Source organism: Marmota marmota, unplaced genomic scaffold (genome assembly GCF_001458135.2).
Source record: "Marmota marmota marmota unplaced genomic scaffold, marMar, whole genome shotgun sequence".
NCBI lineage: Eukaryota > Metazoa > Chordata > Mammalia > Rodentia > Sciuridae > Marmota > Marmota marmota.
Window position 1 is genome coordinate 6,798,638 of NW_026000211.1, and position 25,841 is coordinate 6,824,478.

A 25,841-nucleotide genomic window follows, 5' to 3' on the forward strand; every position below is an offset into this window, starting at 1 on the left:
GGACCACAAACTCAAGAACCTCTCACCTTTCTCTGCTGAGGGAAAAACAATGCCCAAGTCCTCTGCCACACCACACCACACCACACCACACCTCAGCCCCACTGTCTGCAGTCCTGGACTGTCAATGCATTCATCTTTCCCACTTTACTTTCACAATGAATCTGCACTTTCCTGTGATCAACCCAGGCTACTGGGCCAGTCTTGCTTTGTGCCTTCACTGATGCCCCACTGACCAGCTCAAAAGGATGCTCTCCTCTGCCCTCCCTCCTCCCTTGGCTCTCCAAATTCAAGCCATGAGCCTCTGTGATTTCCAACTCTCCTTCAGCCTGTACTGATCACTCACCTTTCTGAAATTCTCTAGTATTAATAGTATGCGTCCTACAACTTAGAACATAATTTTCTTTTCTTTTTTCTTTTTATTTTTTTTTATTTTTTTCCTTTTCATCTTAGTCATCTCCAAATGCTTCATGGTGAGGACACAGGTGGGTACATAGGAATATCTTTTAACCTTTTTTGGTTTGGTTTGGTTTGATTTTAAAAGACAGTGTCATTATGCTGTTCAGGCTGGTAGGGAATTTCAGGGCCCAGGACACTCTTAATATGCATGAGAATGGGATTCAGTTACTAGAACTGAAGAGCCTACTTGGAGAAAATGAATCCTATACTTACAAGGAGCCCAGAGCGCTGATAAAAGATGGGAGGAGGGTACTGATACTGTTACTTGGATTTTGGGGGGTGGGGCACAGATCCTCCTAAACTTAACCTGTATAGTGTTCTGCAGAGCAGTGGGTTTTCTGTATACTAGAGGAAAAAGCAGTTCCTCCAAAATCTTGGTGGGAAGGAGTTGGCCAGCTGTGAGTCCTTCTGCTGGCAATGTAGACCTCTTCCGTATTTGGCACCTCCCCTCATATGTCTCAGCTGTAGTAAGATGCTCCTTACTCCTTTTTCAGTAGGTTCAGTCTTGGGTGCATAGCCCATCTCTGTCCAGTCATAGGGTGACAGCAGGAATAATTAAGGACAACAGTGCAACAAATAAGAGAGACAGACAGATCGACAGAAAACCAGGCGGGCAGGCAGACAGTCACTGACCTTCTGGGATCAAACAAGTTTAGGGGGAACTTTTTACAGAGCACTAAGGCCCTGCTTGAGCAGGTGGAGTAAGCGCTGGTGACATTTGCATAGTTATAGTTGTGTGACTCCATCCATATCCACAGGTCGGAGCTCAGCTACTGAGTGCGGGTGCCACTTCTCGAACTTGTAAACTTGATAAAAACGCTGAGATTTGGAGAAAAATCAAGGCGTGGTTATTGTCATTGACATTTCGCCTTTAGACCTTCCTCAGAACTCAGAAGTAGTACTGCTCTTCACCGCTCCGCCAGGGGGCAGGAGGGGTCACATTACACAGGGAATTTAAAAAAAAAAAAAAAAAATCTCTAACTTTCCCCCCAAATTGTGTTCCTCCTCATGAAACCGAATCCTCCAGCTGCAGCCTCCCAGCCGCCCGCCCCGTACTGCCGCTGCGGCTTGGAGGCGGCGCCCCTCGCCCGCCGCCTCCCCCTGCGCCCCTGCCCTGCCCTGCCCGGTCCTGCGCAGCCCTCAGCGCCGCGCCACGGACCCGCAGTCCCCAGCCCTGAAGATGAAGGTTTGGCTGCTGCTTGGTCTTCTCCTGGTGCTCGAGGTGCTGGAGAATGGTGAGTGACTCTGGACGGATACGATCGGGCTTGTGCTGCCTATAGCCCCCGGACCCCCGGTCCCCATCCTGCTCTGGCCAACAGTTCCTCTTACTTTGGCAGTCTGTGGTTCTGCTCCCACGACTCCCTGTCTGGTGCACCTGCCCCCTGGTAAGAGGGTCTCCTTTCTTCTGCTCTCCACCTCTCTTGCTAGCCTTCGGAGAAAGTGGCAGTTACTTGGACCCTCAGGAACCCATCAGGTCCGCTCCAGCCCTCTCGGGCAAAAAAGCCCTCCGCGGGTAAATGGAGCATCCTCAGCCAGAGCCTGGTCCAACCCCGGTGTCAACGTGTCGGTCTGGGAGGTGGCGCGGGAGGGGTAGATCGCTTCCATTTCCGCGCTGCAGTCGGACCTCAGCTACTGAGTGCGGGTGCCACCCAAGCAAGGCAATTGCTGATTCTTACGCAAAATTCTCGCACAAAATTCCAAGGGTCCTCCCCCGCAGTCCTGAATTTATTTTTGTATACCAGTTTGGGCTTAAATCCTGCAAGATCTGCATAAGTCTTTGACCATAAATTTTTGTGAAACCTTAAACCTCAACCCCCACTGCTGTCACGTTGCTTCATTTCTAATGGGATGGAAAAAGGCGAAGAAAAATGCATTTTTATACCACATAAATGGGGGATGTACAACCCTGTACTTTTTAAAACGTGTGCCTGCTTGTGGTTCTTACTGTTGTGTGGACTCAAAACCACAGGGTCCGGTTTTATTTGTATGTATGTATGTATGTGTGTGTGTGTGTGTGTGTGTGAGTGTGTGTGTAGATCATATATATTCTATTTGTGTAGTAGTGTTATCTGCTGTTTAGTTTGCCTCTTTAATTGTTGTTATTTTTACAGTACATCTTTCATCTGGTCACATCCTGGTTTCAAACCTCCCTTGAAATTCCTTGGCTACAGCCATGCATTTGCTTAGATTTGGTTGGAAAGCAGCTTTTTTTGCTGTTATGCCACCTCACACTGGCTCAACCTGGTTCAAATTTTAAAACACTCCTCAATCCTGAACAGTTCCTTTCTTTCCTGTGAAATTATAATCATTTGGAGAAAAAAAATTCTACTTTGGGAAGTTCAGGGTGGTTTGTGGGACTTGAAGTTGAGCATGAGGATCCTTCAGCCTAGAGCCATGCTTAATAAAATATAGGCAGAGTTCCGCTGGAGGAGCAATATTTACTCTTTGCCCAGAGAGAAGTTGGCATGAGTTCAGTTTGTAAAATCCAATATTAAAATGCTCCTGGCAGGTCCCTGTATGTGACAGTTGAAATGGAGGAAATGCAGTATTTGGTACCATTTTTTTGAAGAGGGAAGGAGATGGCCAGACAAAATAATTCCAAATAGTCCATTCATTTTGTTTATACCCAAGATGCCAGTCTTAGAGGTTCAGGAGATGTCTTCCGCCAAGGTGTACCCAGATCATGTGAATTGTTACCAACATCTGCCTAAATTAATTAGCATCTGTTTAAACAAAATGTGATTCATTCAGTATTAAGTTGAATACAGACTGAATACTTTATAAGAAATAATGAATAAATTTTATGTGTGAAAATAGTGCTGTGATTTTGTTTTTTAAAGTCCATATGTATGATTCATAGACCATGGATAAAATATTGAACACATACTTGGCAGTAAATTTGCTTTATTAAGTTATATAACACTTTTCTCAGCCTAGCCAGAATTATTTTTGGTGTTTTTTTTATTTTTTATTTATTTATTTATTTCTGTTTTGAGTTGTGGGGCAGGCTCAGACCAGGAACAACCAAGGAAAGTCGTACTGGAAGTCCTTTCAATGCTGGTCTCTGATTGGCAGATTGATTCTGGTTGGCAGATTGATCCCAATGCTGCCTGCTTCTGATCCCAAATCACAAACTGTAGACCCAAGGCTTGACTTGTCCCATGGCCTTTTGGCTTTTGAGATCACATCTGGGAGAGAGGTTTTTATGAGGAGGAAAAGGATTCCCTGCAAGTGGGGGCGAACATCTGTTCTAACCTTGTAAAGTTTGCCATGCCTAATTCTTTTTTTTTTTTTTTAAGAGAGAGGAGAGAGAGAGAATATTTTTTAATATCTATTTTTCAGTTTTTGGTGGACACAACATTTTTATTTTATTTTATGTGGTGCTGAGGACACAACATCTTTATTTTATTTTATGTGGTGTTGAGGATCGAACCAAGCACCTCGTGCATGCCAGGTGAGCACGTTACCGCTTGAGCCACATCCCCAGCCCTGCCATGCCTAATTCTAATATGAGTTATGTTTTTAGAAATGTTATTTCTCTTCATGAGGTGGGGGTGATTAGAGATGCACATTACACCAGTAGCATGAAACCGAGGCATGAAAACAGTGAATAAATTGCCCAAGATCCCAGTTAGAGGTACTCATAAGCAAATGGAGAGGACAGATAATAAATAAACAAGACATGGGGCTGGGATTGTGGCTCAGTGGTAGATTGCTCACCTAGCATGGGCGGGACCCAGGTTCAATCCTCAACACCACATAAAAATAAAGGCATTGTATTGTGTCCATCTACACCTAAAAAATAAATATTAAAAAAAATCAGGTCATGTACTTTTTAAAAATAAATAAATAAATAAACAAGACATAATTTTGGGAATTGATAAGTGGCATGAAGAATCATTAACCCAGGTGTATTAGTTCCCTGTGGCTGCTATAACAAACAAGTTGAGTATCCCTTATCTGAAATGCTTATGATCAGACATGCTTCATATTTCAGATTTTGAAATATTTGCCTATATAAGTGATTATAATAAAGATGGGACCTAAGTCTAAACACAAATTTCTTTTATGTTTAATATATGCCTTATGTACAATATTTTTAGTGCATCTGTATTTTGACTGTGACATGTCACATGAAGTTGAGTATGGAATTTGTTTTCTTTTTCTTTTTTTTTTTTGGGTGGGGGGGTACCAGGGTACAGGGGCACTTAACCATTGAGTCATATCCCCATCCCCTTTTTAAAATATTTTATTTAAAGACAGGGTAGCAGTGAGTTTCTGAGGGCCTCACTAAGTTGCTAAGGCTGGCTTTGAACTCACAATCCCCCTGCCTCAGCCTCCCTAGCCACTGGGATTACAGGTGTGTGTCACTGCACACGGTGGGCATGGAATTTTCTTTTGTGATGTCATGTTGGTACTCAAAAAGTTCTGGATTTTGGAGTATTTTGGATTTTGGATTTTGGATTAGGGATGCTCAACCTGTACCATGAACCAGGTAGCTTGAAACAACAGAAGCTTATTCTCTTGCAGTTCTGGAGGCCAGCAATCCAAAATCAAAGTTTCAGCGGGACCTTGTTGCTTTTGAAACTCTGGTCAGGATGCTTTTGAGCCTTCATCTAGTAGTGTCTGGCAATTCTTGGTTCTCTGTGGCTTACCTCTGCATTACCCCAATGCAGCTGATGTCACATGGCTGTCTTCTTTGTGTGTGTCTGTGTCCTCATGTGGCATTTTTCTCTTGGTGTGTCTCTCCTCTTTTTATAAGAACATCAGTCATACTGGATGAGACCCTATCTTCTGTCTTCATCTTAACTTGATTATATCTGTAAAGACCCTATTCCAAGGAGTTCACATTCACAGGTACCAGGGGTTAGGACTTCAACATGTCTTTTTGAGGGTCACAATTCAACCAACAACCCAGGGTGAGACATGAGAGGTGCATGAGGCCAAGGTGAGGAAGCAACCCCTACAGATGTTGGAAAGAAGAGCCCTGCATTCAGGTCAAGGCCATGGCGAATACAGCAGCTTCCAGGTGGCTGATGACCATGGTGCCTAAGGACCATGAGATGTAACAGGAGATGGTAAAGCCTTGTAGCACATGGGATGACTTAACACTTTCTTCTAAATTAGGTGAAAGTCACTTGAGGTTCTGAGCAGAAAAATGTCCATGATTTATATTTTCAAAGGTTGAGTTCTAGGTAGAAACCAAGACCCTACTTATGAGGTGGTTTAATAGTGTGAGTAAAATATGGCTTGGGCAAGGATATGGCAGATTATGGAAGTAGATGGAGGGAAAAGAGACTGGGGTCAGAGTCAGTTTTGAAGTCAAAACCACAAGCATTTGCTCCTGGATTGAATATGGCTTAGGAGATAAAGGAAAGGATCGAGTAAGACTCTGAGGTTTTTGTTCTGAGAAACTGGGTCCAAAGACTTGCCATTTACTGTTAAAGGAAACTCTGGAGAAGGAGCAGGTCTAAATCACTTTCAGAGTTCAGTTATAGATGTATTAAATTTGAGATGCCAGCTAGTTTTCTAAGCAGCAGTACTGAGTAAGCCATGGGATATTCAGATCTGAGTTCAGAGGCAAGGTCAAGACTAGAGGGAGGGCAGCTCACAACATGTGAATGATGCCAGAGCCCTTGGATGGTGTGAGGTCACTTAGAGAGTGAATGTCATTAGAGAGAAGTTGCCAGGGCTAAGCCTTGGGGGCTGAGATGGAGCAGAAAAGAGAAGGAAGAGCTGCCAAGGAGACAGTAGAGTTGTCAGAGGCACAATGACAGCAGATAACTGAGAGCCAAGAGGATAAAGGTTTTTAAGAAGCACACCATCATCTGGGTTCTAATAATGGTTCTTGGGAAATGCCTCAAATTCTATCCTGAAACAGAAGTAATGAATCCTCTGCAATTTTATGAAAATGATACTTTAAAAAGTGGTGGGAGGGGTTTTGGAGTGGGGTTCTGGAAGGGAAAAGGTCTAATCTTTCCACCTTTGTATCTTAGAAAAAGTATATGTTCTTATGGGGTTTTTCAGGAAGAGTGGAAAAACAAGAAAAGACATCTCAGTCTGTACAAGTAAAATGGGGGAACACCTGAGCTGCTCCAAAGGGTTTATGGTATGGGGGTTACTTGATGCTACCCTCAGGGCTGGCCTTTCCCCTTAACTGCCCATCAGGGAGGAAAACAAATAGCTGTAGCTCTTTCGTGTTAATGACTATGTTCAACATGTAATCCTCCACTAAGCAGCAATGATTCAATTAATGAATTTATTTGCTTCTCCAACACAAGCCTATAGAATTAGAGAGGTCAAGCCAGGTCAGATTTCATGAAGAAGGTCTGAATGGAAATTCTCAATCAATGCTGAATAATCGCGGTCCTTTTCCTGCTTGCTTCTTGCTGTGTAACATATGGTCATTCACTGGGAGCTTTTGACCAGCGTCTCCTCACTTGTGGATGCTAATATATGCCTTGGAAAAGTCATCTCCGGCCCCTGTGCTCTCATCCCCAGTGTCAAGTTCTGTTTGATTTGGAACTCCTTATGAAGGGCTGGGCCCATCCAAGAATCCACTTAGACAATGGTGCTATGCCTGAGATTTATGCAAATAAAGTGAAATTGCCACAATATGCTCATCTCTATGGTGGAAAGACAATGGCATGCACCAGAGAACTCTCTAGACTTGGAGTCAAAGGATCTGGCTTTGCACTCACTACCTTCTCAATGACCTGGAGTAAGCTATTTGGCATCTGTTAATTACAAAAAGAATAATAGCTTCTTTGTTTCACTACCAGTTTACCATGGAGTCACATGAAACAACTACAAAACAACAAATAGCACTTAACTAGTGTTTACTATGGATCACACATTATTCTTAGCATTTTAAACACACTAGCTCATTTAATTCTCCCAACAATCCATGCAATAGTTATTATTACCATATCGTTCTCAATTACAGAAGAGGAAGTTCAGTCAGAGAGAGGGCAAATAACTCCCCAGGACATGCAGTTAGTGGGTGGCAAGTGGAAACCTGAAGTCAATGATGATATTTTATTGTCTGTGAATTTTGCCACCTATTTCTCTATGAAATATCCTATGCAATAGTTTCAAAAATGCAATGTTATTAGATTATCACTTTTATTTACTTATGATAAAATTCTTATAAAGCCTTTTGGGATATAACCAATTTACATAGTTAAGTAAGTCATATTTTTTTAAAAAAATTAGACATGGATCTTGACCGTCCCTCAATCCCAGTATTCTCTGGGTATCTGTGGGGCCACTAGGCTGCATGAGTGTGAGTGTGCACACACACACATGTGCTTGAAGCCAAGGCCTCACATATGACTATGCACAAGCTCTCCAACTCTTCTCAGGCTGGCTTCTTCAATTTGGTGTTATTAGCACCAAATCGTGGATCAATTCTGTGGTCAGACACCTAGAGCAGTGATACTTTGGATCAAATGATGGATCTATTTGGTCAAAAAAGTCATATCGTTTTGCAAATACAGTAGCAAATATTTGGATGCATGATATCTGTAATTAGATAATCTGATGTTCCTGAGTAGCACAGCCACATAGGATCTGACAGTCCAGAAGTCAGACAAAGACTAAATTCCAAAGGATTTCAGAAGGTTATTGTCATTTTGTGATTTTTTTAAACTAGGGATTGAACCCAGACAAGCTTTTACACTGAGCCACATGCCCAGCCCTTATTATTTTTTATTTTGAGACAGGGTTTTGCTGAGTTGCTTAGGTCCTTGCTAAGTTGCTGTGGCTGGTCTTGAACTTGCAATCTTCCTGCCTTGTCCCCCTGCATCACTGGGATTACAACATGCACCATTGCTCCCAGTTGTTTATTGTCATTTTGGTCACTTGAATTCCTGTTATATGATAGCCTGGAGATCTATTAATCTCATCGGCATAGTGTGACTAAAATGTTTATAACTTGGACATTATCATGGTAGGCTTTTATTTTTATCTTTAGGGGGGAAAATGTGACTTGTAGGGGCAGGGATGTAGCTCAATGGTAGCGTGCTTTCCTAACATGTTCAAAATCTTGGGTTCAATATCCATAACAAAAAAAAAGGAAGGAAAGAAAGAAAGAAAAAAAATGACTTCTACCTTATTGCAAAGCTGAGGCTTCTGCTTCATAATTAATGTTGCTGAATCAGTGAACTTCTGTTGGTCTGATATATTCCCACCAGTTACAGAGCTTCTCCTTCTAAGAGGCTGAGGAATCCTGTACAGGTAGACACTTGTGTGCTGTCATTAGAACCAAGCGTGAATAAATCAAATACTGAAGGTCAGTGGGAGTCTAGGCAAACAACAGTTTCAACAACAGGCACTGGGAACTCTGTCTTGGAGAACAGGGTTCAAGGACACAGTTCTACTCCTTAAGGGGATTGAGAAAGTTCAGCAGGAACTATGACCCAGAAGAATTGGAGTAGAGGAAAGAAAGGAAATAAGAAGAAACAAAAGCCTAGGAGAGGAGCTGGTCCTAACCAGACCTGAGGCCACAGAAAAGAGCAGGTCTCAGGGAGCAAGGCTTACAAGCCCAAGGAAGGCAGTGTACTGAGGACCAGAAGTGGGCACTGAGCTGAGAGTTCCCAGTAGCGGGATTGGTTCTAGAGTCTGGCTCAGGCTGAACTGAATGGAGGCTAAATGGTTCCTTTCTGTCTCAAAGATCAAATGGCATGGGTTGGGGATATACTTCAGTTGGTAGAATGTTTGCCTCTCATACTGAAGGCTCTGGGTTCAATCCCCAGTACCATATTAAAAGGGAAAGGGAGAAGAAAAATGAAAGAGTAAGCCTTCTCTGGAATCCTAGTTTATCATTTCATAGTTCAGTCCAAAGTAATTGAGTTTTGATTATGATTTTCTCCTGACTTATCATTTTCCCTATTTTTTACAAATGCCCTGCAATTCCCTCAATTGGCTGAGGTTTGTATAGTCATTTATTGCAAATATATACAAAATGTCTGTCTCCACATAGTGAAATGAGCACTTTGGAATAGGGATCAGGAGACTTGAGTTTTATTCTACCATCTGCCACTCATAAGTAGAGTGATGCACAATTTATTTAACTTTTTAGAGCATCCTTTATTATTTTAATCTATAGCACAAGGACTTTACCTAATTGATTTCTAAGGTTCCATAAGTTTGGATGCTTGTGTAAATCTGTGGGCATAGATCAAATCACCCTTTGAGCTTATGCAGACCCATGGTCCAGCTGAAACTTAGGTGCCTATTCGCCTTGTTATCCTTGGTGAGTGGACAACGGCATGGCTATAGGAGACTTCCCTGAGGTTCCTGGAGTCCAGTGGCCTGCCAAGGGCAGGGCCCTGGGAGCAACCCTCCCTGAGACAGGTAATAAAGGGTGCATTGTCTGAAGAGAAGGCAAAACAATAAGAACGCCAACTTAAAGTAGGTCAGCTTTTTATTATCTCTATTTGCTGCCAACTCTCGACAACATTGGTGATAGGATCCTCCTCCTCCAAATATATTTCATTGGCTCAACTCTGAACCATTGCTACAGTTAATGTTTAGTTTTAATAACTTATCTGTAAGCTTTAAAATAGCATGTGTTTAGCACTTATTCTTTAAGAGACCTTGTATTCTGCATGAATGTTGTCAGCTCTTGATAAATTTAGAATCCACTTTACACTTTCATTTTGAAAGAGAGTTTGCTATGGCTCAAAGTCTTTTGAGTACACTTCCGGTGCTATTTGGGTCTCCGGTCCCATGAGACTCCAAGACCCTGCATTTAAATGGTAGACTCAAACCGAACAGTGAGAACTCAGGGATGAATAAGACCAAAAGCAGATCTTGAATGAACTACAAGGAATAATATTTTTTTGTTTATAAGGACAAATTTCAGTTCATTTGTGAAATATTTTGCTGAATTTGAATAATATTTTTGAAGCTGAAATATATTCCTTTAAAATTGTTTAAACTAAAGAATGAGTGAATAATGATTATTTGTGATAATTAATGAAAACAGTTTTGACAATGAGAAAGGGGGTATTTTTCCCATTACAATTGTGTGTAATAGCAGGATTTGTTGTAACATATTTGTAGATGCACAAAATATAACAATATAATTTGGCCAATGACATTCCACAGTATTTCCCCACCACTACCACCCCTTTCCCTTTTGTCTACTGATTTTCCTGCCCGCCCCCCAACACACACACCTTTCTTTTCCTTTTTCCTCTCTAGTTTCCACATTAGAGAGAAAACATACAACCCTGGACTTTTTGCATTTGGCTTATTTTGCTTAAGATAATATTCTCAAGTTCTGCCCATTTTCTTGCAAATGACATAATTCCATTCCTCTTTATGTCTGAGTAAAACTCCATGGTGTATCTGTACCACATTTTCTTCATCCATTCATCCATTGATGGACACATAGATTAATACTATAGTTTGGCTATTGTGAATATTCTTTAATAGTTGGGGGTATGCTGAGTTTCATAGATTAATCCACACAAAATTAATTGTATGGTTAAATTCCTAACATTACAAAAGTGTATAAAGTGAAAAACCAAAGATTTTTCTTTACATTCTTTGTTTTGGGAGCAACCAGATTCCTTGCTTCCTCTAAGTTCCTATGCATAAACAAATAATCAGAGGGAGGGGTCATTGCTGCCCTGCTCACAGAGAAAATCATGACCTGTTCAGTTCCACCTGTTCAGGGTAAGTTACTTTTTCCTTCATGGCTTCATCTGCAGACCCTGGGTGTGAGTCCCTAAAGCTCTGGTTACCATAATTTATAGGTCTTCTTCTGAGAACATGGTAGTATTGCATTTACCTCCCTTGACTTGTTTGGGTCAATAACAGGTGAATTGGAATGATGTTGTACTTCTAGACTGAAGCTTCAAAAGCAGTGAGCAATCTTCTACACACTCCATTTTCCTCTGCTTTGGTGCCTGGCAGTGTTCTGGTGGCTGCTCTGTTAGCCTAGGTCCTGAGGTGAGAGGAGGTCCTTATGTAAGAATGACCAGTCCAGTCAACACTTTATGGGAATGTGCAATGAGCAAAATTAACCTTCTGTGATACCGTGGTCTAAGAAGAAATATATTTTTGGTCTTTGTCCACAGTTCTGAGCACAGATCTTTAAAACCCTTGTAGCTTCCTGAATTACAAGGATGAGAGAATACCTTAAAAAAAAAAATCTAATAAGCCCCTTCAACCATACTTGAGTTGATGTTAATGAGGTGATTTTTAGAGGATGAGGCTGTTGCCCAGTGGAACCAACCATGTGATTAGAGGATTGGGACTTTCAGCCCTACTCCCTGAGCTCTGGCGAGGAGATGGGGGCTGCAGATTGAGTTCAATCACCAATGGCCAGTTATTTAATCAGTCATGCCTACATAGTGGAAACTCCATTAAAAACCCTAAGTAAAGGGGTTTGGAGAGCTTCATGGGCTAAACACATGAGGTGAAGGAGGATGGTGTGCTTGGAGAGGGCACAGAAACACAAAGGTCCCTCCATATTACCCTGTGTACCTCTGCTTTGGGCTGTTCATTTGTATCCTTTATAATAAACTGGTAAACACAAGTGAAGTGTTTCCTTGAGTTCTATGAGTCATTAGAAAATTACCAAACATGAGGAGGGGGTCATGGGAATCCCTGATTTGTAATCCAGTTGGCCAAAAGGACCAGAGACTCAGTAGCATCTAATATGAGAGCAACTCCTGTGACTGGGCCCTTAACCTGTGGGTGTAACAAGGAGTTAGGCTGTTCATTTGGGCCTGGAAATGTCCAATGGGTAGCTAAAAGCACAATTAAAAACTTGGCATCTCTGTCTCCATTTTGCATCTGAGTCACCTTGGATTCAAGGAAGGATGGGTTTGATTGATAAACATCTTGCATGAGTGCAAACTCCTTCTCAGACAACAGCAACTTTCTTATCTTAGATCAGGCCCCACCTTACTAATCCTGAGATAATGATCAACCATAGTTTTCCCAAGACTGCTTGACTGTGCATCTCTCTAGTTTTTATCTATATAATCTGGAAGTTCATACCAGTACCCTGGAAGACAGAACTGGAAATACTCATCCCCTTTGTCTTCCCAGTATAGCTATACTAATTAAAGTTCCTTTCCTGCTTTTCACTATTTTCCATTTGTTTTTGGGGTGAGTGGCTGAACCTAATTTGTTGGGATCTTCAGGCCTCTGCCAGGAACACAGGGTCTATGCTTACGCTAGGTAGATAGTATCAGAAATGAAGTGAATTATAGGACACCTTATTAGTTAGTATCAAGAGACTTGGATAATTTCTTGATGGGGAAAACCAATACATTTGATGCCAAGATACTGTGAGTACAGATATTTCCTTTCATTTTGCTATTTTGAGCCACTGAGATTCGAGGAGGAGGCATATCGTTACTGCAGCATAATCTAGCCCATCCTAACTGCTAATTCATCCTGTTGGAAGTCTCACAAGTGCCTGGGGCTATTGAACAGCAGATGGATGTTGGCTGTGGAGCTGAGCTGGTGATAAAGCCACACTTGTGAGCTCATCCTCTCCCTGGCTCCTCTCTGCCATGTCCTTGGACTCTCACCCATTTTCTCAGTCCCCCTCCTGGCAACAGTCTGCCTTGTTCCTTCCTTTCCACAGGCACAGTCTTGTTTTACTTTTGGTAGAGGAAAAGCTGGTTCTCCTTTTTAATGGCTGCTTAGTATTATTGGCTTTCCCTTCACAAATAATTGTCACTTCTGCTGCATTTGATCATAAGCAAAGCTGGAGGGGCCATCTTGGTGTAGAGGAGAGTGGTAGTCCAATCACAAGTCTCTTCCTCCTTGAGCCACTCAGTTGTCCTCATAGTCCCAGATTGGTATTTGCCAGGAGTTTTTTCCTTCGTATTAAAGTGATGGGGCAGTTCAGCAGAAGTCCATCCTCATCAGCCAGAGGCAATGCAAAGGTCCAACCCCAAGTCCGGGGGGGGGCGGGGCGGTAGGCAGGAATGAGTGAGGGGGCCATCTCTTAGAATGGTTGACTGCTCTTTGGGCCTCAAGAAGGTGAGACATCTGGGCTGGACCTTGACATAGTAAGGCCATCAGATCTGCCCCTTGCCTTAATGGTTTCAGCTGCTCCTTGACTTGCTGACACTCCCAGAGCTAGGTAGGAGTGTAGGACTGTCTAACTCAGATGCAGTATACAGGGAGTCCTTTCCAGGTGTTGTTTCTTTCAGGCAAACTTTCTGGACCAAGTTCCCTGCTGTGGATTCCCACAGAAACCTGTAGGTGCTACTGTCCAGCACTGACCACCAGCAGTAGTTGGGGTTACTCCTAGGGTCTGCTAGGAAGCTCCTCCTGCCAAGCCAGATTTGGGGTTCTCTCTCTGGTCCAGGCCCCAGCATAAGGAGGGTAAGTGGGTATAGAGGCCTCCTTTGGCCTGGAGGCTGGAAGACCTGCGGCTCCTCTGGGTCAGGAGTTAGTTTCCCAAGGCCAGTACCATCTGCTCTTCTGAATCCTAGTTTAGAATCTTCTTAACCCCTTGGCGGCATTCCCAACTCTGTTCATTCTTCAACTCTGTGGAACATGAACCCGACTCCAACTCCTGCCATTAACACTGTGGCTGCTGTAACAAAATACACTGAGTGGCTTAAACAACAAAAATTTATTTTCTCTCAGTCTTGGAGGCTGGAGGTTCAAGATCCGACAAGAGGGGTGTTAAAAGCGGGTATTAAAAGATTACCCGCTTGGGCTTTCACATACTCTGGGGATGTCACAATGCTAGCCCACTGCTCTCTCCTCCCATTTGTACAGTTGCTGGCCAAGACCCTGCCAAGAACAAGCGTCCAAAAGAGCAAGGAGAGAACAGAATCAAACCTACCAACAAAAAGGTGAAACCCAAAATTCCTAAAATCAAAGACAGGGACTCAGCTGACTCCACACCAAAGACTCAGTCTATCATGATGCAAGTGATGGAAAAAGGTCGCTTCCAGAAACCCGCTGCTACCCTGAGTTTGATGGCAGGTCAAACGGTAGAGCTTCGATGTAAAGGAAGCCAAATCGCATGGAGTTACCCTGTATATCTTGACACCTTTAAGGATTCCCGCCTCAGGTAAGCGTTTTTTTTTGTTCTTGTTTAACTTGTGTTGGGTCAAGTTTTTGGTTTTGTTCCCTCATTCAATATTATGTTGTTTCTGGCATCTACCATTTTACTCTAACAGGTTGTAAAAATGAAAGCTCAGTGAGCAAAAGCTGTAGATTTTATATCTTCAGAAAAGAATTGTTGCAAATCCTATTGACGCTGGTTGAAAGAATGAAGTTCTATGGGCAACTCTAATGCATAGAAATGGAGATTGAAGGCACTCCTTAGTCAAAACTGATGTTAGATTAGTGAAAATGTACTCAATGATTTATGTTGTTTTTAAGTAATCATAGTGAAAGCTGAAATGACCTAATGAGATTTCTGTGAGTAAACTGACCAGGGAATAACTTTCACTATTTTTAAACTTTTCTATTGTGTCTGATTATTTTTACTTCTGTGAATATAGAACTTTCACATACAAAGCTGCCTGAGAAGGTAAGAAGGCCAGATATTTCTCACGTTGAAGCAAGTACTTCAGGAGGCTGAGCTTCTTGTTCAGGGCAAGTAGTCAAGAGGATGACTATGAATGAGCTGGCTGCAGTGGTACACGGGTGGAATCCCAGCAACTCAGGCAAGAGGATCACAAGTTCAAGGCCTCAGCAACTTAGTGAGACCCTGTCTCAGAATAAAAAAATAAAAAGGACTAAAGATGTAGCTCAGTGGTAGAGTGCCCCTGGGTTCAATCCCCAGTGTGAACAAAAAAATTTTTTTTAAAGATAATGACGATGAAAAGGGGTTGGGAATGTGGCCCAGTGGTTGAGCATGCACGAGGCCCTGGGTTCCATCGCCAGGATCACAACAAACAAAACTGCTGAGAGGACCTTCCCAGGATACTAGGAAGGAGCCCTGAGTACTGGCTATGGGTCAAGAAGTGTGTTTGGGGTTAGAATCCTGTATATCTTTGGGGAATTCTCCTAAATCCTTTGGATCTTAGTTTCCTCGTGCATAGAATGAAATCAAATGATTTCCAAGATTTTTTCCAGCCTTGTTTTCTATGATTTATGATAAGAAATACAGAGTATTATCTGGGATGACTGGAATGGGAGGAAGAAAGAATGTAGAAGGAGGGCATTTCAAACTCTACTTGTTCATAACAGACATAAATTTCTGCACAAATTCCTCCTCCACCGAAATTCAAGCCTGCGAGGATATCACCATCCTCTCAGTTGCTCAGCCAGAAAACTCAGAAGCACCTTTTGCTTACTCCCTTACTCCTCATGTCCACCCGCCAGGTGAAATCAGCCTTCTCAACAAACATGAACCTGTGCTCTTTCCACGTGGTTTCATTCCTGTTCCTCTAAGAAGCCACACCCAGGGGTACCCTCTTAGGCAGGCCCAAGCTACCCTCAGTCCCACCCAGGTGTACCTCTTAGCCACACCCTGGGGAACCACCTTCTTCTTATTATTTTTTTTTTTAAGATTTTTTTTGTAGTTGTAGATGGACACAATACCTTTATTTTCTATTTATGTATCTTTATGTGGTGCCGAAGATGGAACCCAGGGTCTCACGTGTGCCAGGCAAGCATTCCACCACTGAGCTACAGCCCCAGCCTCTGGGACACCTTCTTAACCACACCCAGGGGGGTCCTCCTCCTGTCCCCTTCTCCAAACAGTAAGTGCGATGCTAACCAAGGCAGAGCTGATCATGTCACTTCCTACTCTGTGGTTCCCACTGGGATCAAGTAGAGCCAACCCCAAGCACTGAGACCCTCCCTGATCTCGACTTTTTCTTAGTGTCCCCTTTGACCTCCACATTAATATCTCTGCTCTCCTGACCTGGACTTTGGGGACGTTAAAAGCACCAGGACCCTGGGTCTTCAAAGCTTGCTGCTTCTGTTGCCTGCAGTTCCTGTGGCGCCTCCTCACCTGGCTCCCTTCAGCCCAGGCTCGGCTTTCTCAGGGAAGCCCAACAGGCTGCTCTGGGTATGCGGGCCCATGGTAGCTGGCCTTCCTCCTTCCTGCTCTCTGCGTACTTACATCTACTTTTTCCTGAAACTTTGAGTGCTAGGTATTTAGCTTTATCTATTTAATGACCAAATGACAATAACCTCCCTTCCTCCCAATACATATGCCCTTCTTTCTTACACACACACACACACACACACACACACACACACCTTAGAAAATAAACTAAAATACATGCATCTAGGTATCCATCCTCTTGTATAAGAAATCTTTTGCATATTTATTCTGTATTTTGCATATTTATTCAGTATCACTGATGTAACACTGTAAAGTCTTTTTTAAAAAAAGCTTTATTTATTTATTTGTTTGTTTGTTTGTTTATTTAGTATGTAGTGCTGAGGATCAAAGGCAGTGCCTCACATGTGCAAGGCTAGCCCTCCACCACTGAACTACAACCCCAGCCCCTGTAGAGTCTTTCTTAAGGTTTGATTGGTTGAATGGTGACCAGAAAGTGAGAGTCAGTCAATTTTCCCCATTCCCCTCTCCATACTTGAAGAATTTGTGTGTGTGTGTGTGTGTGTGTGTGTGTGTGAGAGAGAGAGAGAGAGAGAGAGAGAGAGAGAGAGAGAGAGAATATGTATGTATATCCTGCTTGGTACAAATCTGGAGAGATTTACTACTACATATATTTGCTTTTTAAATACACATGTATTTGTGTATTAAAACAATAATGTAAATTTGTCCTCTTAATAATTTGTGTGTGGGGGTGGATGTGTGTGTCTCTGTGTGTGTTGTGCTGGGAATCAAATCCAGGGCATGCTAGGCAAGGGCTCTACCACTGAGCTACATTCCCAGCCCACTCGTAACAGTTTTTAATACAACAGACTTCTAGAACTGAGGCTTGCAGGACTGAGACTCTATGCCCACTGAAAAATTCTGTTTTCTCTCTTCCCTATCCCAGCCCTGGAAATCACCATGCTGCTCTGTTTCTATGAGTTTGACTACTTTATAACAATAGAAGTGGAACCACATCATATTTGGCTATTTGTGACTGGCTTATTTCACTTACCCTAGTGTACTCATGGTAGCACAATAGGATTCCTTCTTTTTAATTTTTTCTGGTGTTGGAGTTAAACCCAGCCTTGAGCATGCTAAGACCACACTGTACCACTGAGCTGCACCCAGGCCCAAATTTTCTCCTTGTTTAAGGTTGAATAATATTTCATGCATAGATAGATGGATGGATGGATGGATAGATAGATAGATAGATAGATAGATATAGAGATATTTAAATCCATTCATCCATGGATGGACATTTACTTTGCTTCTACATTTTGACTATTCTGAACAAAGTTGCAGTGAATGCATGTGCACATATATCATCGACATCTTGTTCTTAATTCCTTTGTTATACTCCCAGAAGTGAGATTTATCACATGTGTATTTTAAACTACTTAATTTACTGAAATCAGATTTACACACTTCTTTGAAACCAGAATTGAGGTAATTTACTCTAAACATTTAGTTTTTTTCACTTATAAAAAGTACCCTACACCTAGAGGGTTTGGTGCTTGAAGATTTAGTATTTTTAAAGAGTATTTTCCAAGTTACATCTGAATTTTATGATGAAATATGTTTGAAAACATTTTAAGGAGTGAGCATGAATCTGAATTGAAAAGGAATATATGGGAGTTGAAAAAAATCCATTTGACTTTTTGACATTAAATAGCATTTATTTAATGCACAGTTGGGGCCTTATAAGAAAGTAAAGACAGATGGGGCCCCCCAAAGATCTTAAGAAACGTGAAAAACATCTAATACTACCTCTCTATCAACCACAGAAAGCCACAATTTATTTGACACTAGAAATTCAAGAAATGGACTCTTGACATTGCTCCCAGAACGTGGTGCCTTTGGACAGCAGAGAAGAATTCTTCCCGTGTTTTCTTTTCCTGTGGAATTAGTTCTTTCCAGCATTGACTGCTGTGGGGTTGGAAGCTCCCCAGGTGTGCTTCCAACAGAGCTTTGTGGTGTTAACCGATATTGGTAGCTTTCTGGAACCAAGTTTAATGTTAGTTACCACATTTATCCAAACAATCGGAATACTCATCTTTTCCTACTAAAGTGTGAGCTGTTCTTGTCACTGATATATAAAAAAGCATGCATACAGGCAGCAATTTATGAAGAAGAAAGGGGTCTAATTATCTTGCAGAGCCCCAGGTAAGTGAAATAGGACCTATGTGGATATAAATGTTATATACGTTTGTTTTCCCCAAAGTGATGGGCATGACATAGTCACTTACTAAATGCTTGAATGAATTAATATATATGGCATAACATTTTTGGATAGTTGATTTAAACATGATATAAACAAAAGAAAATTACCCATCCCAGTATAAGTAAGTTGGCCTCTCCTTAGAACTGAAGGATGCAGAAATCCATCTGGACCCATGAATTTTGCATCCCAGTGTTTTAGCTTCAATACTGCTCCAGTTTCTTAGACTATAAAACAAGATGGTCTCTGCGAACCCTCACAACTGTGAAACTGGGATTTGAGAAAATGAATTTTTAAACCAATATTTCAGTACATTGGCATAAATATTTTAACCAGTAATAATTATATATATGTGTATATATATGTATATATGTATACATATAGTCTAACTATTTATCATTTTAGTAATAATATTATGTTCCATTAACTTAATAAAGCATTGTTTGCTCACCTGGTTCCCAGTTTGTGGCTGCCTTGAGAGAAATTTTACTATCATAATTTGTGTAATTATAAGTATTTTTTATATAACTCTCTTGCTGTGATTGTTTATATGTCTATCACTGAGAGAGAGAAGCATTCAATTTCCTTAACCAAATCATAAGGAAAGAAAATGTATTATTTCACACATTTGCTCTATGAGAATGAAGAGTTTAATGTGTTCTAGAACAAAGAAGCCAGACTGAGGCACAGCTAGGTTGGAATCCTGCCTTTACCACTAATCAACAAAAGTGATTTTTGATTAGTAATTTCTCTAGGACCCAGTTTCTGCATCTGGAATATGAGATAATATTCCATATGGTAGGTGCTACCAACAGAATGTATGAGCCATGGTAGGCATTCAGTGAATTTTAATGAATTGTTACCAGGCAAAGTCTATTTCCCAAGGACACGAATCTGTTGATTCTTTGGGATAGTTAATTCTGCCCAGAACTCACACAGATCAGAATTGTGCATGGCCTACTTGGCTGCCCATATAGAGGATCCAAGAAGATTTGTATACCTCTTTCTCAACAAGGTATGTACTGATGTCAGTTGATATTTTGCAACATGGTGTTTGTGTCTGTTTACCCTCACAGAAGAAGGAGCCCCCTGGGGAAAAACCCATGTCTGTTGGGCTCATCATTGGATTCTGAGCACCCAGAACAGTGACACACACCAGACCTCAGGGAATGTTTTTTTGGTTTTTTGGAGACTCCTGCTCATGTCAGGAACCAGTTCCTCATCATGCATTCATTCATTCAATACTTTAAAATAATTGCTTTGAGCTCAAGTGTGTACTTCATATAGTGAGAGGAGGGTCGGATAGGCAACAAATTAGTGTTACTGTATTTTATGCCTAAAGTGTTGTGCCACATGCATATCCCCATGTCTCAGAATCTATTGCTGCTTGACTTTGTAGAGCAGTTATTTAACATTCTCTTTTCTCTCCCTTTATCCGCCCTGTTCTTGTTCTTCTTCACTTCTTTCTATTAGATTCTGGGGTCCGTTATTTCTAGAACGCCAGAATGTGTTCTAAATTCTTTTGCTCTCTGTTCTTCCTTCATTCCTGCTTGGAAGCTTTTCATCTCAAAGGAACCTGTTCATCTGCCCTCTCTGTCAGCATGTGGTCACGGAGCTCTGCTGGAGGAAGCCACAAAGCTGCCCAGATGGGTGCCATTAGATTGTGGTCACCTTAATTCAGCCTTGGAAAGCTGAATATATTTCATTAGAGAGGCCACATGTTCTGTCTTCTTAAAACTCTGCTTCCCTCCATCTCTCTCACTTTGAACTAAAGAAGCTGTCTCCGAATTTATGGAGAAATTGTAGCTAGAGTTACCTTAACCTCCCCTATCACGTATTCTCCTTCCCTGTTCTCTGTTATAGTGGAAGAAGGGTTTTGCCTCCTAACACCAAAGTTGTATTAGTGCCCTGGATCCCTACATACTTCTTGTGAACTTTAACACATTAGTTATCATGTCTCTGATCTGGACTTTCAACCTCTCCATCTTGACTGAATCCATCCTTTCTGTAAGTCTTTAACAAATTAAGAATCTGGCCTTGACCGCCAGGCACCCTGTAGCCACCTTCCTCTTTCTTCTCACTTTCACAGCCAGACCCTTTACTCCTGGTTCGCATTTTTTCTCCTGTGCACCCTTCCTTCCACCTCCTCCTGGCTCCATGACTCCACAGACTACGCATCACCAAGCCAACAAGGTCTCTGAAGCCAGAGTTCACTCTCCATCCCCGTGTGACTTGCTCCACCAGGTCCACTCATGGGGGTGAGCCTTCTCCTCTTGGCATCTACAGCACTGTGTTCTTATAGGTTTTCTTTCTGTCTCACTAGCCCCTCTTTGCAGTCTCCTTCACCTGCTCCAGTTTTCCCAGACATTGAATATTGGTTCTGTGCCCTCTTCTCACTGTATTCTGACAAATGTCCCCAGCTTATCACGTGTTATAGTTGAACGCTTCTTCTGAGCTACAAATTGTTCTCTTCACATGCCTGCTTACCATATCCCCTTGGGTCTTTCATGAGCCTCTTTTCAAAGTTACCTGAGCTCATGATCTTCCTCCACACCTGGTTCTCCTGTGCCCTTCAGTTCAGTGAATGGCAATAATCCATCCAGCTGCCTCTGACCCAAGACCTGGGAATCACCTTGGACCCTTGCATCTTTCTCAATTCCATATCCAATCAATGATACTACTATCTAATTATTTCTAGAATTTTCTTACTTTTTCCTACAACAACCACAATGACTCTACTATCTTATTAATTGTGTTATCTGCTTTTTCACTGGTGTTCCCAGCACATTGTATAATAATCAAATTAATATTTAGCATACCCATCATCTGATACATTTATCTTTTCTTAGTGGTAAGAACATCCAAGTTTCTTCCTTGTAGATATCATGAAATATATATAGCAACCATAGTCACCCTGCTGTGCATCGGAACACCAGCTTCCTCTTATCTAACTGTAACATTGTACCTGTTACACAGTCACCCTATCTCTCCCCTCTATCTTCCCCAGCATCTGGTGACCACTCAGAAGGGAACAGAGTCATAGAGGACAGATAGAGAGTGACAAACGGGTGGTGGGTGTGAGTTCTAGAACTCAGGCCCCGTTGTTCCTTAGGTATAGCTGCTGACCTCTCCAGGGCTCTGTGCTTTGTCCAGTGGGATAAATTTAGCTCCAGTGTCACTCTTGGTCTGAGGAAGGTAGCTTCAGAGAGGATAGATTTGTTGACTGCTTTTTTAGCTCTAGATCAGAGTAATGAATCTGATTTTAAATTTATGGTTCAAACCAGAAATTAAGAGGATATGCTTATGCAGAGTTTTGCATTTACTTCCTGCTTGGGACAGCCTTGAAACTGATATTTACAAAAACCATGTCATTGTTAGAATGCCCACTAGGTGGCAGGCATCAGCTGTGCTATAATTGTCTTCTTGAGAAAGATTTCAAATGAGTACTGATTGGCAAAGAATGCACACTTCTGCATGTGGTTCTTTTATCCTGTTAGGCTATGTAGTGGTCACAGTTTCAAGTTATATTTTAATTGATAAGGAATTAGATTTACCAACAGATTTATTTGTTATTTACTTGTGGTACTGGGGATTAAACCCAGGCCTCATGAAAGCCAGGCAAGCCCTCTACCATGGACTGAGCCACATCTCCAACTCAGCAAGTCTGTTTTAAAATGTGATGTAAATTTATGTATCCACACAGGAATGTAGTCATAAATAGCTGTGAGCCCTGCTGCGTCTTTCAAGAGCAGTGGCCACTTTGAATCATTTGGTTGCTTCCTTGGAGGCTGAAAGTAATACGCTGAAGATTCTGTATTTTTTAGGATTTTCTGTATTTTCAGGTGCTGAAATTGATTCAGTTTTCACTACTACACTCAGTCCATCCTCATCATATAGATAACCCCTCTCTTTAAGACCAGTAACAGCAAAGAGGTTTTTATTTTGTTTTGGTTTGGTTTGGTTTTTCGCGGTACTAAAGATTGAATGCAGGGTGCTCTACCATTGAGCTATGCCCCCCACCCCCAGTTTTTAAAAATATTTTTATTTTGTGGTCTCACTAAATTGCCAAGGCTGGCCTTGAACTTGCCATCCTCCTGGCTCAGCCTCCCTAGTTGCTGGGATTACAGGTATGAGCCATGGGGCCCAATTATTTTTGTTTTTTTCTGACCTGATAGTAGTTATGATCATTTATTTAACACTTTGTTTCTTGGGTCCTCTGCCCCCTCCCTCTTTTCCAACAACAAAAAAAACAATTTTAAAGGATTATTATGTTCAAGGTCCTGTGCTAGGTAGATGCTGGATATGAAATTAGCTGGTGAGCAAAAATAGATAGAGCCTCTACACCCATGGAGTTTTTAATCTTATGGGGAGACAGACTGTCAAATAAGCAATTTTAATTCATTGTGTTCGTGCCTTACTTACAGAAATACAACATCAGGGAGGTGAAAACTCAAGTTGATATCTGAGGGTTGAGAGTCAACCAGGTAAAGAGGGTGCAGAAAAAGGTAAGAAAATTCCAGAAGGAAGGAGCAGCATGTAGGAAGAACCTCGATGTGAGAAGAGTGAGCACCTGGGTCATTGAGGGGGAAAGTAGGATGGCTAGAGGCAAGGCCCAGAGGAGGTTACTAAGGAGGAGAGAGGATGCTGGGAGGTAAGCAGGAAGCAGAACACGCAGGGCCTTGTTAGCCAAGTTGAGCAATGAAGAGTGAAATCTAGGGCAGTTATGAGCTCTCGCGAGACTCAAGGCCTTTACAAATGTGCACACATAAAAAATGCAGAGGCATATAAAGCCACAGTGTGAGAGCCGGTGTTCCACCCTGAGGCTGCCTTTCGGACAAAGACAGCAAGGTCTCTTCCCAATCCCAGGTGTGCCCCCTTTCCCTCCATGCACCCCACATTGCTTCCCTCAAACTGGGGCCTTTAGACATACTCATGGGCCTAATGCTTCTCGACAAGAGCGTTTAAACTTTTAATTTGTATTTTGCTGCCAACATAAAACACATCAGGAGACTATTCCAGATCATCTGCTTGAGCCCCATTGGTGCATCAACATGTTTCATTTCCATCTTCTCCAGAAACACTTTATTTCTTCAACCTCATAGTAATACACTGCCAGAGTTGAAAGCAGGCGAATTTTTGACACAGTGCTGAGCCAAGGACAGACACAAGAAATACAGAGGCCTGTCCAATGGCTTAAGTAAATCTGTGCTGGTAGGGATCAGGGGATGATGGAGATTGGAGCTGGAGATTATGCAGACAAGCGGGGCTGATGGGGTGGTACCCCTTGGTCCTGCTCCCTAGGAAATAGCATCCCAGCATTGTCTTTCAGGATGTTTCTGTGGTATCTGGTGGGATGTTGGTGTTTTTCAGTCAAGAACTGGAAGTCGGAGCAGTGGGTGGAGCACAGGAGATCTCTCTGATGGCTGGTTCCTCTGAAAACAATAAATAGCTTCTAGAGAGAAGGGAAGGCATCTGGGTTTTCATTTGGCTGCAGTTGGTAGCCGCTCACTCCACCCACGGACAACACAAAGGCGGGTGGGCTGAGGAAGCAGACGGCGGCGGGCTCCGGGCCAGGCTCCGCAGTTTCTCCAGCCTGGAAAGAGAGGGCTCTGGGACACGTTTTAAAAGAAGAAAGATGTTTACAAACAGAAGAATCCCACTGTTGAGAATCTGCACAGACTTTGGTAAATATTGTGAACACCACCGTGGTGTTATAGTAAGAGGAAGGTAGCTTTTTCCCCTGATTTACTTTGTTTTGATAAAATATACATAAGAGAGCTGAGGCTGGGGCTTAGTGGTAGAGTGCTCCCCTGATACGTGTGAGGCACTGGATTCCATCCTCAGCACCACATAAACAAATAATTAAAAAGTTATTAAAAGTATATATGATTCGCTTAGTCATTTTTAAGTATACAGCACATTCACATTGTTAGGTTGGTATCTTGTAGGTATTTTGTTTGTTTGTTTTGCTACCAGGGATTGAAACCAGGGGCATTTAGCCACTGAGCCACATCCTCAATCCTTTTTTATTTTTTAATTTTGAGACAGCACCAAGTTGCTTAAGGCCTCGGTAAGTTGCTGAGGCTGGCTTTGAACTTGTGATCCTCCTGCCTCAGCTTCCCGAGCTACTGGGGTTACAGGTGTGCATGCACCACTACACCTGGCTCTTTTAAGTTTAAACTTGCTTTCCTTCAAAGCTAGTTTTTGTTTTCTGGAGAGTTTCTTTCTTCTCCCTGTGTCTTTGTCCTTACCTGGAGGTGAAGTCTGGGTTGGTTTGCAGTGGTGAAATCTAAAGCCTACACTGCCACCAAACTCTGATGCATTTCTTCAAATGACTTTCTACCCCAGAAATTAAAAACAAATAACTCATCCAATCCCAAAGGTGGAGCTGTCTGCTCCCAGACTCCCCGGCACCAGCACCAGGCCCTTCAACATGTGCCTGGAGATGGACCGCGGCGGGTGACGGGATGAAAGACTTCTCTGGTGTACTAAATGTTCTCATAGTGTTCAGGTTGTTCAGCGTTCAGGAAAACACAGCTGTGTTCTGTCCAGGACATGGGTGGGGGAGGGTAATAATAGAACCAGTCTCATTGTATTGTCAGGAGAGAATGAGGTCATGCCTGCAAAGTGATTGGCACACATGGTCAACTATCTCAAGGATGATGAGCTATTTTTATTCACATTACTGTACCCCAAAGAGGTAAATCATAAGCAAGCAGCCAGGTTTTTAGGAGGTTTTTTTTTTAATGCTTTAATTAATTAATTATTTTAAGAGAATGTTTTAGACTCATGTGTCAATCTCCTACAAACTCCATATTCATGTTACTTTGGACCTGGAATGTTCCGCAAAGGCCCAGGTATTAAAGGCTTTGCCACCAGCCTGTGTGGCTATGCTGATGTGGTGGAGCATTTAAGAGATGGACCTAGTGGAATATCCATTAGTTATTGGGAGTTTGGCCTTGAGGAGGGTATTAGACTCCAGCTCCTTCTTCACTCTGTCTTTACTTCCTGGCTGCCAAGAGATGAGCACTTTCTTCTGACATGTGTTCCTGTTATGATGTGCTGCCTCACCACAGGCCCAGAGGTAAGGGGCTAACCAACCATGGATGGAAA

The 25,841-nt window shown here is 42.2% G+C and overlaps 1 protein-coding gene across 1 annotated transcript in view; it reads left to right on the plus strand.

Annotated features, from left to right (window-relative positions):
- The first annotated feature begins 1,485 nt into the window (after window positions 1-1,485).
- The window catches only part of Pdgfrl (platelet derived growth factor receptor like), a 45,666-nt gene continuing 21,310 nt past the window's right edge, over window positions 1,486-25,841 (plus strand). The window contains exons 1-2 of the mRNA XM_015486067.2: window positions 1,486-1,691; window positions 14,221-14,518. Of these exons, the coding sequence (XP_015341553.1) occupies window positions 1,637-1,691; window positions 14,221-14,518 (353 nt within the window). The 5' untranslated portion in view covers window positions 1,486-1,636. The remainder of the gene's footprint in view (window positions 1,692-14,220; window positions 14,519-25,841) is intronic.